General features: G+C 60.8%; 1 protein-coding gene across 1 annotated transcript in view; it reads right to left on the bottom strand.

The window, feature by feature from the left end:
* REXO1 (RNA exonuclease 1 homolog) overlaps positions 1-16,291 on the bottom strand; it is a 38,481-nt gene that overhangs the window by 10,197 nt on the left and 11,993 nt on the right. The window contains exons 4-10 of the mRNA XM_064175390.1: positions 13,331-13,532; positions 12,028-12,188; positions 11,028-11,165; positions 8,517-8,640; positions 5,688-5,801; positions 3,207-3,344; positions 932-1,045 (exon numbers count right to left, since the gene is read on the bottom strand). Of these exons, the coding sequence (XP_064031460.1) occupies positions 932-1,045; positions 3,207-3,344; positions 5,688-5,801; positions 8,517-8,640; positions 11,028-11,165; positions 12,028-12,188; positions 13,331-13,532 (991 nt within the window). The remainder of the gene's footprint in view (positions 1-931; positions 1,046-3,206; positions 3,345-5,687; positions 5,802-8,516; positions 8,641-11,027; positions 11,166-12,027; positions 12,189-13,330; positions 13,533-16,291) is intronic.

The raw sequence follows: 16,291 nt of genomic DNA, 5'->3' as shown, positions 1-16,291 counted from the left end.
AGGGCTTGGGCTGGAAGGGACCTCAGAGACCATCCAGTGCCAACCCCTGCTGTGGGCACAGACACCTCCACCAGCACAGGCTGCTCAAGGCCTCCTCCAGCCTGGCCCTGGACACCTCCACAGAAGTTGTGGATCACAGGAGCACAGGATGGGATCACAGAACACACAGATCACATTCTGTGACCCACAACCTCGCTGGGCAGCCTGTGCCAGTCTCTCCCTACCCTACCTCTCAAAAACTTCCTCCTCCTCTCCACCCTCCCCCTCCCAGCTCACAGACATTGTCCCTCATCCTGCCACTCCCAGCCCTTGTCCAGAGTCCCTCCCCAGCTCTCCTGCAGCCCCTTCAGGCACTGCAAGGCTGCTCTGGGGTCTGCCTGGAGCCAGTGCCCACTGCAACTGGCTCGGTCTCCTAAAACTCCTTCCCAGAGGCACCAAAGCTTTGTTTTCCCTTTGTCATTTTAGAACGAAGAGATGAACAACCTCTGCTGCTGCCCCAGCGGCAGCACCGCTCCCGCAGCTCCCTGCTCAGCTCAGCAGCAGCACCAGGGCCACCCAGCGACAGAAGCAGGAACTGGCACAACCTGCCAGGGGCACAGCCCAGGAGCCGCAAACTGTCCTCAGACTGCACCTGGCTGGAAGGGACCCTCCCAGGTCACCTTATCCAAGCCCCTGCAGGCAGCAGGCACAGCTCCAGCCAGAGCAGCTGCACAGGGACACAGCCAGGCTGAGCTTGGATGTCCCCAGGGATGGGAACTCAGCCACAGCCCAGGGCAGCCCGCACCAGCCTCTGCCCACCCTCCCTGTGCAGAACTTCCTCCTGGTGCCCAACCCAGCTCCAAACCATCGCCCTGGGCCTGCCCCCACAGCCCCTCTGAGCAGCCCCCCCAGGCTGCTGCAGCCCCCAGCCCCCCGGGTGTCTCGGGGGTACCTCTCTGCTTGCGCAGCCTGCCCCAGTGGTGGACGCACTCCTCCCTGCGCAGGCAGCTGCCCGAGGCTGTCACCATGTACTCGGTGCCGCAGCGGCAGCAGATCCTGCAGGAGGCTGGAGAGGAGCAGGAGTCAGAGCACAGAAACCACTCCCACCCCGGACCCTGGCGGAGACCACAGAAAGGTTGGGGCCGGAAGGGACCCCAGAGCCCACCCGGTCTAAGGCCTTGCCAGAGCAGGAGCAGCCAGGGCAGGGCACACAGCAACACAGCCAGGGAGGTCCTGGAAGTCTGCAGAGAGGGAGGCTCCACAGCCTCTCTGGGCAGCCTGCTCCAGGCCCCCAGCAGCCTCACACCAAAGAAGTTTCTCCTCATGTGGGCTGCAGCTGGTGCCCATTGCTCCTTGCCCTGGCACAGCACTGAGAAGAGCCTGGTCCAGCCTGGGCCCTTCCTCTTGGCACCTACCCCTCAGACAGACACTGAGCAGGCTCCCTCTCAGCCTCTCTTCCCCAGACTGCCCAGCCCCAGGGCTCAGCCTCTCCTCACACAGCTGCTCCAGTCCCAGCTGCAGCCTCACAGCCTCCCCTGCACTCTCTCCAGTAGTTCCCTGCCCCTCTTGAACTGGGGAGTCCAGAACTGGACACAGTGGCAGTGCAGCCCCCCCAGCAACTGCCCCCCTCAACACTTCTCAGGCACACTCCACACTCCCCATCAGTTGCAGTGAGCAACCTGAGCCTCACCAGAGCTCACAGCAGCATCTGCTGCCTGGCTGCTCCCACCCCCAGCACAGGAGCAGTGCTCTCACAGAGCTGTTCCAAGGGACAGGATAAATCAGTCATGTGCTGGACACCAGAGCTAATGCAGCCTGCTCCCAGGGCATCTGTGCCTTCTCACTTCCCTCTGACAGCAGTTCCTGCCCAGGCACAGCTGTTCCCCAAGGATTCTCCAGCATCTAGAGATGGGAATGTTCACAGCCCAGCCTGAATCAGAGCATCACAGGCTGTCAGGGCTTGGAAGGGACCTCCAGAGACCATCAAGTCCAACCCCTGCCAGAGCAGGTTCACAATACAGTGCAGGCCACAGAGGAACACAACCAGACAGGGTTGGAAAGTCTCCAGAGAAAGGCTCCACAACCTCCCTGGGCAGCCTGTGCCAGGGCTCCAGCCTGGGCCACCAAAAGGGCAGGCACAGACCCTGCCCCTCCTGCCCTCTGTGCTGGGTAGTGCCACAGGGTGCTGCAACTCCAGATCTGAGGAGGGCTCCAGGGAGCAAACAGCTCTACAAGCACAACACTCAGCAGCCTGGGTGCAGCTCTCCTCCAGGTTGCTCCAGCAACCACAGGACAAATGTAGGCACAAGGTGTGAACAGGGCTGAGCACTTCACACCCTCCAGCAAGGCTGCAGATAGATGCTCAGAGGAGTGTGGCAAAGCTGCTCAAACCCGACCCCCTGGGCTGTGCTCTCTGCCCACTGCCTGCACTGCTCGGGCTGCAAGGAGCTGCTGGTGGGTGCAGAACTCAGGCCCCCATCCTCACTCAGCCTCACCCCATGGACCCTGACCTCGTGTCAAAGCCAACACTGCCGTGGGGTGTGCCCAGGAAACTCAGCAGACAGTAGGAGAGAGCTTCACCACCACAGAGCCCAACCCTGAACCCAGCACGGCCAGGGCACTGCCAACCCTGGGCACTGCCAACCCAGGGCCTGCAGCACAGCTCCAGGGCTTTGAACCCCTGCCGGGGATGTGGACTCCACCACTGCCCTGGGCAGCCTGGGCCAGGGTCTGGCAGCCCTCAAGGCGAAGGAATTGTTCCTCGTGTGCAGCCTAAGTCCCTCCCCATGCAACTTGAGGCCATTCCCTCTTGTGCTGCCTCTTGTTCCTCGGCAGCAGAGCCCAACCCACCCCCGGCTGCAGCCTCCCCTCAGGCAGCTGCAGACAGCAGTGAGGTCTCCCTCAGCCTCCTCTGCCCCACACTGCTCCCCCGCAGCTCCCTCCCTGCTCCTCCCAGCCCTTCTCTGAGACCCTGCCCCAGCTCTGGTGCCCTTCTCTGGGCCTGCCTCAGCCCCTCAATGTCCCTCTTGGAGTAAGCAAGCTCAGCAGAGCCCAAGCTCCACCTCACCCTCAGCAACGCCAGCAGAGCTCTGCAGCCTCCCTCCCTCCTCCACAGCCTGGGCTGCAGCACAGGGTCCCAGCCCCGACTCCGCCGCGGCAGCACAGAGGGCTCCAGGCTGGGCCCAGGAGCGTGGGCTGGGAGCAGAGCAGCTGCCTGCAGCACTTACAGTCAGTCGTCTTCTTCTCCTCGGCCGTGAAGAGCAGCGCCCGGCCGGGCCGGTCGGGGTGCGGCAGGGGGTAGCCGTTCTCCTTCAGCTGCTCCTCGCTCAGCAGGTAGCTCCTGAGCCGGCGGTACAGGGCAGCTCCTGCGCGCAGGGCAAGGCTGAGCCGGGCCCGGCCCCAGCACAGCCTCGCTGCTCTCTGCTGCGCTCCAGCAGAAAGGTTTTCCCGTGAGAACAACTAAGCCTTGCCAGGCACCTGCCAAGGGCCCTGCAGTGGGCAGCTCAAAGACTTAGCTGGTGCCAGCTGCTCTGTGACCCGCCCGGGTTGGAGCAGAAGAGCCTTGGGGGTCTCTTCCAACCTGGCATTCAGTGACCAGAAGCAGGAGAGCAGAACGAGGGCAGTGACTCTGCCCCTCTGCTGTTCTCCTGGGACCACAGCTGCAGCACTGCCTCCAGGCCTGGGGCCCCAGCATAAGGAGGACCTAGAACTGCTGGAGAGGGTCCAGAGGAGGCCACAGAGGTGCAGAGAGGGCTGCAGAAGCTCTGCTGTGGGCACAGGATGGCAGAATTGGGTCTGTGCAGCCTGCAGAAGAGAAGGCTGCAGGGAGAGCTCAGAGCAGCCTTCCAGTGCCTGAAGGGGCTGCAGGAGAGCTGGGGAGGGACTTAGGACAAGGGACAATGGCTTTGAGAGGGGAGAAGAGGAGGAAAGTGTTGAGAGTGAGGGTGGAGAGAGGCTGGCACAGGTTGCCCAGGGAGGCTGTGGATGCGCCCTCCCTGGAGCCTTCTCCTCTCCAGGCTGCACAGCCCCAACTCTGCCAGCCTGTGCCCACAGCAGAGCTTCTGCAGCCCTCTGAGCACCTTCATGGTCGCCTCTGGACCCTCTCCAGCAGCTCCAGGCCCTTCCTGTGCTTCAGGCCTCACAGCTGGCTGCAGTGCTGCATTTACTCTCCTGTGTCCCTGCTTTAAACCTTTTAACTGATGATTTGCAAGACAAACCCAAACAATATCCTCAAAGGCCACCCAGATTTCTTCCCGCTGCTGACTTCATGCTGCTGTTCCCCTCCACACCACCATCAGAGCCTCCTGCACTCTGCTCCACATCTCCTCCTGCTGCTGCACTGGGCCCTTCCAGCACTGCTCTGCACCCTTTGATGTTGCCCAGCTCAGCTCTCCAGCCCCTTTTAAGCTTTCCTCATGTCAATTCCTCCTGCTCCGTGGCCTCCCTGTCTCTTCTCTGATCTCCTCAACAATTTGCCTGCATCTCTTGGCAACCCAAATACCCAGAAGTGCTCTGAGGCAGGAGGAGTGCTCGTGGCAGAGGCCTTTGGCTGGGATCTGACCTCACTGTGACATTGGTAAATGGAGGCTGAGCTCTGCAGAGAGGCAGAGATTTGTCAGGCTGCTTCCCAGCCTGGCAGACGGGAAAGGATGCTGCAGGGCAAGAGAGGGACAGGGGAAGCCAGGAACATGGAGAGCCTCAAGGGCAGCAAAACCCCAAACAGGAGAGGCAGCTTGGAGGAGTCACTGATGTGAGATCAAAGCCACGGGAGCTGCACCAGGGAAGCTGCAGCTAAAGGCAAGGGACTGTAAAACCAGGGAGGCACAGAATAGCGAGGGAGGGAGGCAGCAGGGGAGAGAGGGGGGGAGGGAGGCAGCAGGGGAGAGAGGGGGGGAGGGAGGCAGCAGGGGAGAGAGGGGGGGAGGGAGGGAGGCAGCAGGGGAGAGAGGGGGGGAGGGAGGGAGGCAGCAGGGGAGAGAGGGAGGGAGGGAGGGAGGCAGCAGGGGAGAGAGGGAGGGAGGCAGCAGGGGAGAGAGGGAGGGAGGCAGCAGGGGAGAGAGGGAGGGAGGCAGCAGGGGAGAGAGGGAGGGAGGCAGCAGGGGAGAGAGGGAGGGAGGCAGCAGGGGAGAGAGGGAGGGAGGCAGCAGGGGAGAGAGGGAGGGAGGCAGCAGGGGAGAGAGGGAGGGAGGCAGCAGGGGAGAGAGGGAGGGAGGCAGCAGGGGAGAGAGGGAGGGAGGCAGCAGGGGAGAGAGGGAGGGAGGCAGCAGGGGAGAGAGGGAGGGAGGCAGCAGGGGAGAGAGGGAGGGAGGCAGCAGGGGAGAGAGGGAGGGAGGCAGCAGGGGAGAGAGGGAGGGAGGCAGCAGGGGAGAGAGGGAGGGAGGCAGCAGGGGAGAGAGGGAGGGAGGCAGCAGGGGAGAGAGGGAGGGAGGCAGCAGGGGAGAGAGGGAGGGAGGCAGCAGGGGAGAGAGGGAGGGAGGCAGCAGGGGAGAGAGGGAGGGAGGCAGCAGGGGAGAGAGGGAGGGAGGCAGCAGGGGAGAGAGGGAGGGAGGCAGCAGGGGAGAGAGGGAGGGAGGCAGCAGGGGAGAGAGGGATGACAACTCCCAGCTGTAGCCCAGATACAGCCCAGCAGGTTCGGCTGGCTCTGCCCAGGCCCAGCAGTGCCCTGCAGCTGCCAGGCTCGGGTCCAGCCTGGCAGGAGCAGCTCTCACCTGTCAGATCCTCTGCCCTCAAGCTCCCGGAGCGGTTCAGGGTGAAGCTGGTCTTAGCTGCCAGCCTCCCACCCAGCACAGCCTCGTGGGACACCACCTTCTTGTTACTTGTCTCTGCAGGGAGGAGAGGACAGAGATGAGGACCCAGCTGACACAGGACCTCCAGTCCTGCAGGCTGGGCACTGCTCACTGGCACAGGAACTGCCTTCACCCTCCTGAACTCCTGCTCTGCTCCAGCAGGTGGCAGGGAAGGTGGTGCAGGCCTGAGAGCTTCGTGTTGGCACTGCCAGCTCATTCTCATGGATTCATGGAACGGGCTGGGTTGGAAGTGACCTGAAAGCTCATCCAGCTCCAAACCCTGCCATGGGCTCCACCAGCACAGCTTGCTCAAGGCCTCATCCAACCTGGCCCTGAACACCTCCAGGCAGGGGGCGGCCACAGCCTCCCTGGGCAGCCTGTGCCAGTCTCTCCCCACCCTCACTCTCTCATCTCCACTCTCCATCTCCCCTCCTCAAGCACTTTATGGGCAGTGAGGACATCTGACAGTTGCTCTGGGAGCTCTATCTGCTGCCAGCCCTCCTGCTGCCCAGAAGCAAGAGGACTAAACAGTGAAGCAACTCAACCCAGCCAGGAGCTGCAGAGTGGCATCAGCCACCCCCAGCCAGCAGCTTTGTTGTCAGATGCCTGCAGAGCATCTTTAGGGGCTGGAAGGGAGCTCAAAAGATCATCAGTCCAACCCTCCTGGCAGAGCAGGAGCACCCAGGGCAGGGCACAGAGGAACACATCCAGGCAGGTTTTGAATGTCTCCAGAGCAGGAGGCTCCACAACCTCTCTGGGCAGCCTGCTCCAGGCTCCAGCACCCTCACAGGGAAAGTTTTCCCTTCTGTTCCTGTGGGACCTCCTCCAGCTGGCACCCAGTGCCCCTTGGCCTGCTGCAGCCCTGCACATCTTTAGCACAGCACTGAGGGCAGCCTCAGGCTCCTCTGCTCCAAGCCCCGAGCCCCTCAGCCTGGCTCACAGGACATGCTCACTGCCTGCAGCAGCTCTGTGCCTCTGGGCTGGGCTCTCTCAAGCACATCCCTGAGGCCATTCTTGAACTGAGGGGCCCAGAACTGGACACAACATTCCAGACGTGGCCTCAGCAGGGCAGAGCAGAGGGGAGGAAAATTTCTCTCCAAGTCCTTCACCTCCCTTCAGGGCCCCTGGCACATGCTCAGCACATCACTAATGGCAGCCAGGTGCTTTTTACTGATCATTAACTGGCAGCCCTCTCCTAGAGGCCAACCTCCCAAGTTCAGCTGCTCTGACTAATGGCTGTGAAGGTAATGAAGACAGAGGGGAGAAAAAGGGAAGAGACCAGAGGAAGAAAGGGAAAAAACCCACAAAAAGAAGAAGAATTCACCAGAACAGCACAAATTGATTGTTTAATGTACCCTCTGGAGAGCCAATAATGAAATGTCTTAACCCTCTTGGTTTGTCTCTTGAAGCTTAATGTGTGTGAGAGATTGCTGTGGTGATGGATGAGTCTATCACTTTGAAGGCATCATGTGGAAGTTACTCCATTAGCAGAACCTTTTCATTGCAAAGGACCTGGCCTCCAAAAAAAGAAATAATAAATCCATCTGGCATTATCTCCATTTAGGCTCAGAGAGCCAACAAAGCACTGCAAGGATTTGCCTCTTGAAGGCCCATTAAAGCTTGCCAGGCTATAAAAAGCTAACTGGAGTTGTTTGCCTTTCAGCAGAATGCTTCTGAGAGATGGGACTGAGCTGTGCAGACAATCACAGGAGGCTTAAGGGGTGGGAAGGGACCTCCAGAGCCCATCTGGTCCAAGCCCCTGCCAGAGCAGGGGCAGCCAGGGCAGGGTACACAGCAACACAGCCAGCAGGGAAGGAGGCTCCACAGCCTCTCTGGGCAGCCTGCTCCAGGCCCCCAGCAGCCTCACAGTACAGAAGTTTTCCTCGTGTGGAGGTGGAAGTTGCTGTGAGTGAGCTCAGGCCCAGTCGCTGGGTGCCACTGAGCCTGGCTGCATCCTCCTGCAGGTGCTTGCAGACACTGAGCAGGCTCCCTCTCAGCCTCTCTTCCCCAGACTGCCCAGCCCCAGGGCTCAGCCTCTCCTCACACAGCTGCTCCAGTCCCTGCTGCAGCCTCACAGCCTCCCCTGCACTCTCTCCAGTAGTTCCCTGCCCCTCTTGAACTGGGGAGCCCAGAACTGGACACAGGATTCCAGATGTGGCCTAGCTAGGGCTGAGCAGAGGCAGAGCAGAACCTCCCTTGCCCTGCTGGCCACACTCTTAACACACCCCAGGAGCCCTCTGGCCACAAGGCCACGGTGCTGCCCCATGGCTCCCTGACTGGCGCCAGCACTCCCAGCTCCTCCTCCCTGGAGCTGCTGCCCAGCAGGTCTCCCTCACCTGCCCCTGCCCTGCTGGAACCTCACCAGGTCCCCTGCCCCTGCCCAGGTAATGCTGATGGCAGCACAGCCTGAGGGCTCTCAGCCACTCCTCCCAGCCTGCTGCCACCCCCAGGCTGGCTCAGGCTCCTCTCTGGGCCTCGCCCAGGTCACTGATGAAGATGCTGGAGGAGCCTGGCCCCAGTGCTGGCCCCTGGGGACCAGCACAGGCTGCAGGCCTGCAGCTGGACATGGGTAAGTGCCTGCCCCCAGCACTCTGTGGAGCTGCTTCCCAGCCCCCCGCAGCAGTTTGCTCCTCCCCAGGGGCAGGACTCTGCTCCTGCCCCGGCTGAACTTTACCAGATTGCTCTTCTCACCAAGCTGCTCTGGGGGCTCCCGAGCCAAGCTCTGTGGCTCCGAGGCCCCCGGGTACCTACTGGCTGCGCTGGCAGGGGAGCTGGGCGCGAGCCCGCGCAGCTTCTTCAGGGTGTTCACCGCCACGTTCAGGTAGATGCTGCGGCTGGAGCTGCGCTCGTAGGCAGCCTTCTCCTCCGCCAGGGCCTGCAAGCAACAGCCTGTCACTGCTGAGCCTCCTGCTGCTGCACAGCACTGCCGTTTGGCCCCTCCTGCACAGCTCTGACAGCCGGCAAGGAAGCAGAGCTGGGGCAGAGCGTGGCACAGACCTGCTCTGCTGCTGGGGCCCACCCGGCTGAGCCAGCCAAGCAAACTCCCTCCCTGAAGGGAAGGGAAAATCACCTCCAGGGAAAAGCCTCCCTGATGGACCCAAGGATTGCCTCAGAGGGCACTTGTCCAACTGCCCCGGGGACAGCTCCAATCAGATCAGGCTGCAAGGGACACACACAGAGACTATCTTGAATGCCCCAAGGGATGGGACCCCAACCACACCTTCACAGTGAGGGTGGGGAGAGACTGGCACAGGTTGCCAGGGTGGATGAGCCCTTGAGCAGCCTGTATGGCTGGCAGATGTCCTTGCCCACAGCAGGGGTTGGCACTGCAGGATGTCAAAGTTCCCTTCCAACCCATTCTGCCAATCTATGCCAGCCTCTCCCCACCCACACTGTGCAGAACAACCTCCTGATCTCCAACCTCACTCTCCCCTGCTCCAGTTTGAAGGCACTGCCCACCAGCAGGGCAGTTCTGATCTGCCAGGGAGAGGCTTTCTCCCATTTCAGTGGTGGTGCAAATGGTCACTGCTTGGGTGCAAGAGGAGCATCCACCCTGGGAGCTGGGAAGCTGAAATCCCTCCAAAGGAGACCTGCTTTGGTTCCAAACCACACCACAAAGGACCCCTTATGGACCCAACTAACTGCAGCAGCAGCAGATCTGCACCAAACCACTGACTCACAGAACGGGTTGGGTTGGAAGGGGCCTGAAAGCTCATCCAGTGCCAAAACCCAGCCCCTGCCATGGGCACAGACACCTCCCACCAGCACAGGCTGCTCAAGGCCTCGTCCAGCCTGGCCTTGGACATCCCCAGGGAGGTTGTGGATCACAGAAGATCTCTGATCCCATTCTGTGCTCCACAGCCTCCCTGGGCAACCTGTGCCAATCTCTCCTCACTCTCAGCAACTTCCTCCTCCTCTCCACTCTCCCAGCTCAAAGCCATTGTCCCTGGGTCTGGCACTCCCAGCCCTTGCCCAGAGTCCCTCCCCAGCTCTCCTGAGCCCCTTCAGGCACCAGAAGGCTGCTCTGAGCTCTCCCTGCAGCCTTCTCTTCTGCACGCTGCACAGCCCCAACTCTGCCAGCCTGTGCCCACAGCAGAGCTTCTCCAGCCCTCCCAGTGGCCTCTGGACCCTCTCTAGGAATTTCAAGTCCTTCTTACAGGAGTCTCAGCTCTGCCTTCGGAACTCCTTCTCCACCATTCCCTGCTGCTGGAATGCTCCTCACAGCTCAGCAGCAGCAAGTTTGACTCAATCCACCTCTCACACACTGACCTCTGCTGAACAGTGTGGCCCCAGGAGGTGTTTGCTGCTCTACTAGAAGGAAAGGGTTTCTTGGCCAGCTTGAGCAGAGTTCCCCTAAACCCCACACCTGAGCTGTGTCCTGCACACTTCTGAAAGGCAGGGAAAGAGATCTCCCAGGAGAAGGTCTCTCTGGAGGGACCTTGCCTGTTGCCCAGCCTAGAACTCCTTAGTGTCTCCTCTTGAATGCCTCCTCCACAGAGCTGCTCTGCACAGGAGACTTCTCTGCCTTTGCTGCAGCTCCAGGTGCTCTCAGTCAGGGCAGAGGAGGTCAAACACTGCTGCAGTCTCCAGTCACAAGAACCAGAACATCAGAGAATGGTTTGGGCTGGAGAAGCTCTGAGATGCTCCAGCCCAAGCAGCAGCACAAGCCTACCATGGGCACCAAACCACAGCCCCAGGTGCCATGGGCACACTGCTCTGGAGCATCTCCAGACATGGGCACTGCACCACCTCCCTGAGCAGCCTCTGCCAAGCCCTGACCACTCTAGCACCAAATAATTTTTTCCCTAGCTCCAACCTAACCCTGTCCTGGCACAACTTCAGGACATTTCCTCTTGTCCTGTGCCCTGATGCCAGGCAGCTGAGCCCAACCTCCTCCCCCACACCGGCTGCAGCCTTCTCTCAGACAGCTGCAGAGCAATGAGGTCTCCCTCAGCCTCCTCTGCCCCACACTGCTCCCCCCCCCGGCTCCCTCCCTGCTCCTCCCCAGCCCTGCTCTGAGACCCTGCCCCAGCTCTGGTGCCCTTCTCTGGGCCTGCTCCAGCCTCTCAATGTCCTTCTTGAAGGGAGGGCTCCAAAGCTGTTTCCAGGATTCCAGGTTTGGCCCCAACAGTGCCCAGTCCAGAGGGACTATTCCTGCCCTGGTCTTCATGAGCACACCACTGATGATCCAGGCCAAGGCCACCTGGGCACAGGCTGGCTCTGTTCAGCTGGTCTGCAGCAGGAGCAAGCAGCAGCACAAACCTTGTCAAAGGCTTCCTGGGAGGAGGAGCAGAACTTGAGGCACTCATCGATGAAGAGGTTGAGATATCTCTGGCGAATGTTGGTGGGGACTTTAGCACCAAACTCTGTGGGGATAACAGGCCTCTGTAAGGTGGTGCTCTGGGGAGACAGAGAGGAAGAGGCTGTTCAGGCTTGCAGGAGCACACAGCTGGAGGTCTCTCACACTTCCTGCCCTCTTATTCCCACTGCCATGGCTTCAGTTCTGAGCATCTGCCCAGAGCCAAACACAGCAACAAAGCTCTGGGCTCTGAAAGCATCACTTGAAGCTTTTGGGCAACCTTCAGTATTGAAACTGCTTCAAAAACCAACCACAGGTCCTGGCACAGCCCAGCCCACAGCCCAGCAGCATTACTCACAGCACCACAGTGACACACAGAGCAGTGCAGGCCACGGAAGTGACAGCCAGAGTCACAATTAGGAATCACAGAGTCACAGAGTGGGTTGGGAGGGACCTTAAAGATCCTCCAGCTCCAACCCCTGCCAGGGGCACACCTGCACCAGCACAGCCTGCTCCAGGCCTCATCCAGCCTGGCCTTGAACACCTCCAGGCAGGAGGCAGCCACAGCCTCACTGGGCAACCTGTGCCAGTCTCTCCCCATCCTCACTCTCAACAAGTTCTTCCTCCTCTCAACTCTCCCTCTCCCCTCTCCCAGCTCACAGCCATTGTCCCTCGTCCTGGCACTGCCAGCCCTAGTCCCAAGTCTCTCCCCAGCTCTCCTGGAGCTCCGTCAGGCACTGGGCTCAGCAGCCCAGAGCAGCTCTGCTGCCTCCTCCAGCTCCAGCCCCCAAGTGTCTCATCTTCCATCCCACGCTACTGAGTCAAAGCACAGGAAGGAAGGTGCAAAGCAGCCCACGGCAGCTCCTCAGCACTGCCCTGCTCTGCAGAGCACTGAGCCCAGAGCTGCGCCTGCAGGCACTGCCCTGGCCGGGCAGAGCCAGAGAGGTTTCCAAGGTCTCTTACCTGCAGGGAGGGGACATGTGCCACCCTTTTTGGCACGACGGTGCTGGTGGTCTTTGAAGCCATCCCAGCTAAGGTGCAAGCCTTCAGAGGGAGGGAGGGGGACTCAGAGTCGTGGGCAGGCGGCAGGCTCTTGCCAGCAGCTGTCCTGCTGTTCGCGAGGCCTGCGGAGAAGCACAAACCAGCTCTGGGTAGAAGGTCACAAACTGCCCTGGGCTGAGAGGTCCTCCAAAGGTCATCTTGTCCACCCCCCTGCAGCCAGCAGGGACCCCCCAGCGGGATCCCACCCCTGGGCTCCAGCTGCCAGGATGACCTTACCCTGTCCACGCTGCAAGCTGTGATTTTCCTGTTCAAAGGGAAGCCTCCAAAGGGCTCCAAACTGGGTGACTTTGCCCCCTCCCAGGCAAGGGTGAAGGAACCTCCTGCCAGGAAACTGCCTCCTTGCTGGGGTCTGGGTGACTGAGTCAGCAGAGCTTAAAGAGGTAACCCCAGCAGCTACAGCACCCTGCCTGCCCACCACGTCAGCTCCGAGGCCTTCCAACTACAAAGGCTAATTAGTACCAACGGTAATTAGGACTTCCCTCCTGCTCCTGCCACCTCTGAAGGCTTAAATGGAAGAGTGGATGAGAAGTAAACATGCTCCAAGGCAGAAACAGGAAAAGACCAGGCTGGAGTGAACACCTGCCCTCCCTGGAGGCCTTTGAGGCCAGGCTGGAGGAGGCCCTGAGCAGCCTGTGCTGGTGGGAGGTGTTCCCTGCCCATGGATGGTCCTGAAGGTCCCTTGCAGCCCAAATCACTCTTCTATGGTCTGTGGGGGAGGCTGGGCTGGGTTTTGTCTGCTGCTGGTGAGAACAGAAGGGAACTTCTCAGGGCAAAGACCTTCCACTGTCACTGGCAGCAGACTCTGGACAGTGCTGTACAGCCTCACAGACTGCGGTGGCTTGGAAGGGACCCTCCAAGGTCCTCTTGTCCAGCAGCCTGCAGCCAAACTGCCCAGGGCAGCACCAGGCCTGACCCTGGATGTCCCCAGAGACAGAGCCTCAACCACATCCCTGGGCCACATCTCCCGATGGCTTCAAATCTGCTCTGCTCAGGGGAACTTCAAGCAGGAGGAGGACAGGACTCGGGAGGAGGACTCGGAGGAGGAGGACGAGGAGGAGGAGGAGGACGAGGAGGAGGAGGAGGACGAGGAGGAGGAGGAGGACGAGGAGGAGGAGGAGGACGAGGAGGAGGAGGAGGACGAGGAGGAGGAGGAGGACTCGGAGGAGGAGGAGGAGGAGAGGATCCCAGGCCCCCAGTGCCTCACTTTGCCTGGCTGCTGCAGAGAAGGCTGCATTTGGCACGTGGGCAATCCTCTTCTTTTCTCCTGGCAAGGAGAGGGAGGCCTTCTGCACGGCCTGTGCCAGCTGTGCCGCCTGCTGCTGTGCCAGCTGCATCCTCTGGTAGCAAACCTCCTGGGCGCTGGGCGGGCGGTAGGGACGGACCACAGGCTTGCTGGGGGCCTCTGCCTGCAGGGACAAGGAAGGTTCAGAGCCACATGCTCGGTGCCCACCCAAGAACCAGCCCCTCCCCAGCTCTCTTCCCCAAGCCCTGGCTGCTGGCACAGGGAGGCTGGGCAGGTGCTGTCAACCCAACCTCCAGAGCAGGCATTTGGAGTCCCTGCTGGAAAACATGACCCCAATGACTCAGCCCTTGCAGGGCCTCCCAGCACAGGCCTAAATTGGTAGGTGGTGGTAGGGGAACTGCTTCTTTAATGGCTCCAGGTTAGCCAAGGCCCTGCCTAACCCAGGCAGGGCTGTGTCAGTCCCCCAGGTCCTTTCAGCTGCTCCAGCCCAACCCTTCCCTAACTCCACCACGGTTGGGGCTAACCCCTGGCCCCCAGCACCACAGTTCTGAAACCCCTCCAGGGATGGGCATCCAACCCCCTCCCTGGGCAGTCTGTGCCAGGCTTTCAGAACCCTTTCATGAAGAAGCTTCTCCTGAGGCCCAACCTAAACCTCCCCTGGGGCAGCCTGAGGCCATTTCCTTTGTCTACTTCCCTGGGGGAAGAGCTCAGCCCCACCAGGCTCCAGTCTCCAGTCAGAAGGTCTCCCTCAGCCACCCCAGCCCCATCCTCTGCTCACACTCACAGCTCTGCCCCACAAAGCTGACCCAGCCCTGGGCACTGCAGGCAGCTGCAGTTCCCAGTGGCACAAAGAAGTGACCAACTAGCGCTGGGTGCCAGGCAGGCGCCAGGCTGGGCTGGGCTCGGCTCTCCCAGCGACGTGCTGTGCCAGGACAAGGAGCAGTGGACACCAACTGCAGCCCAGGAGGTTGCACCTCAACAGGAGGAGAAACTCCTTTGGTGTGAGGGTGCTGAGGCCTGGAGCAGGCTGCCCAGAGAGGCTCTGGAGTCTCCTCCTCTGCAGGCTCTCAAGACCCACCTGGATGTGCTCCTGGGTGCCCCTGCCCTGACACAGGGGTTGGACTGGGTGGTCTCTGGGGGTCCCTGCCCAGCCCTCCCATCCTGTGCTGCTGCTCCCACTCCCCTTTGCTGCCCCTCGCTCAGTTCCACAGCTCCTTGAGGAGCCAGCACCACCTCCCCTCACTGCCCGTTGTGCACAGCTCCCTGAGGAGCCAGCACCACCTCCCCTCACTGCCCCTTGTGCACAGCTCCCTGAGGAGCCAGCACCACCTCCCCTCACTGCCCCTTGTGCACAGCTCCCTGAGGAGCCAGCACCACCTCCCCTCACTGCCCCTTGTGCACAGCTCCCTGAGGAGCCAGCACCACCTCCCCTCACTGCCCCTTGTGCACAGCTCCCTGAGGAGCCAGCACCACCTCCCCTCACTGCCCCTTGTGCACAGCTCTCTCCCCAGTGCTCCACAGCCTCCTTCAGCTCTCTCTGGTTCCTGTAGCTACTGAAAGTCTCACCTAGGTCTATCTATGGGATCAGAGGATTCCAGGAGTGTCACAGAGGCTCTGTCCCTGCCTCCTTCAGAGGCACTTTGCTGCTCCAGCACAAACAGGTCACAGATCTCCTTCCTTTGATATCCAAAGTGAGGTTGCTTCTATCAGGCAGCAGCAGAGAAGCTGCAGCACAAACTTTTCCACCCTGCTTAAGAACCTTTGACATCCGAGAACGAGGTCTCCTCTGCCCCAACATCTGCCCAGCCAGGGCACCACTGGCACTGCCCAGCTTCCCAGACTGTGAGCTGGGGGCAGGCTGGCACCTCCTGCATTCCTGACAGCAGCTGCTGGATGGTAAAGTGAGGGCAGGCAGGCAGCTATTAGCTGTAATGACAGGCTGGAGGCAGGACAGGACTGAGCTTCTGCCTCACCTTCAATTCTTCTGCCCCAGAACTTCCCTCAGTAACTAATGTAGACCTCAGCTCCTTCACTCACAGATTCAGAGTGGGGTGGGCTGGAAGGGACTTCCAAGACCATCCTGTGCCAACCTCCTGGCATGGGCACAGACTCCTCCACCAGCACAGGCTGCTCAAGGCCTCCTCCAGCCTGGCCCTGGACACTTCCAGGGAGGCTGTGGAGCACAGAATGGGATCTCCAACCCCATTCTGTGCTTCTGTGATCCACAACCTCCCTGGGCAGCCTGTGCCAGTCTCTCCCTACTCTCGCTCTCAACAATTCCTTCCTCCTCTCCACTCTCCCTCTCCCAGCTCACAGCCACTGTCCCTCGGCCTGCCACTCCCAGCCCTTGTCCAGAGTCCCTCTCCAGCTCTCCTGCAGCCCCTTCAAGCACTGCAAGGCTGCTCTGAGCTCTCCCTGCAGCCTTCTCTTCTCCAGGCTGCACAGCCCCAAGTCTCCTATCCTGTGCACCCAGCAGAGCTTCTGCAGCCCTCTCAGCATCTCTGTGGCCTTCTCTGGACCCTCTCCAGCAGTTCCAGGTCCTCCTTGTGCTGGTGGCACCAGGCCTCGAGGCAGTGCTGCAGCTGTGGTCCCAGCGGGGCAGAGCAGAGGGCAGGCACTGGACACGGAGGGACCCAGCAGAGCAGGAGCCCCAACACTGCATGCAAAAGCAGCAGCTCAGGGCTTGCAGCAGCACCGAGCTGAGATGCTGAGGGAACAGCAGGTCCTGGCACGTGCTCAGGGCAGCTCAGCTCTGTTTGCCCACTCGAGGGGCTGCTGCAGCTTGGGGAAGCATTTGGGGATCAGCTGCCACATTAAGAAAATGCCCTGGAAGATTTGTCCATGTCTAAAAGGCACCTCCTGAGGATAAATATTTGAGCCAATGAATTTCCAGGCCATTTGACTCAGCCTCTTATCTCCTCA

This window comes from Pogoniulus pusillus, chromosome 41, assembly GCF_015220805.1.
Source record: "Pogoniulus pusillus isolate bPogPus1 chromosome 41, bPogPus1.pri, whole genome shotgun sequence".
Classification (NCBI taxonomy): Eukaryota; Metazoa; Chordata; class Aves; order Piciformes; family Lybiidae; genus Pogoniulus; species Pogoniulus pusillus.
This window is presented reverse-complemented; position numbering and strand designations above follow the sequence as displayed.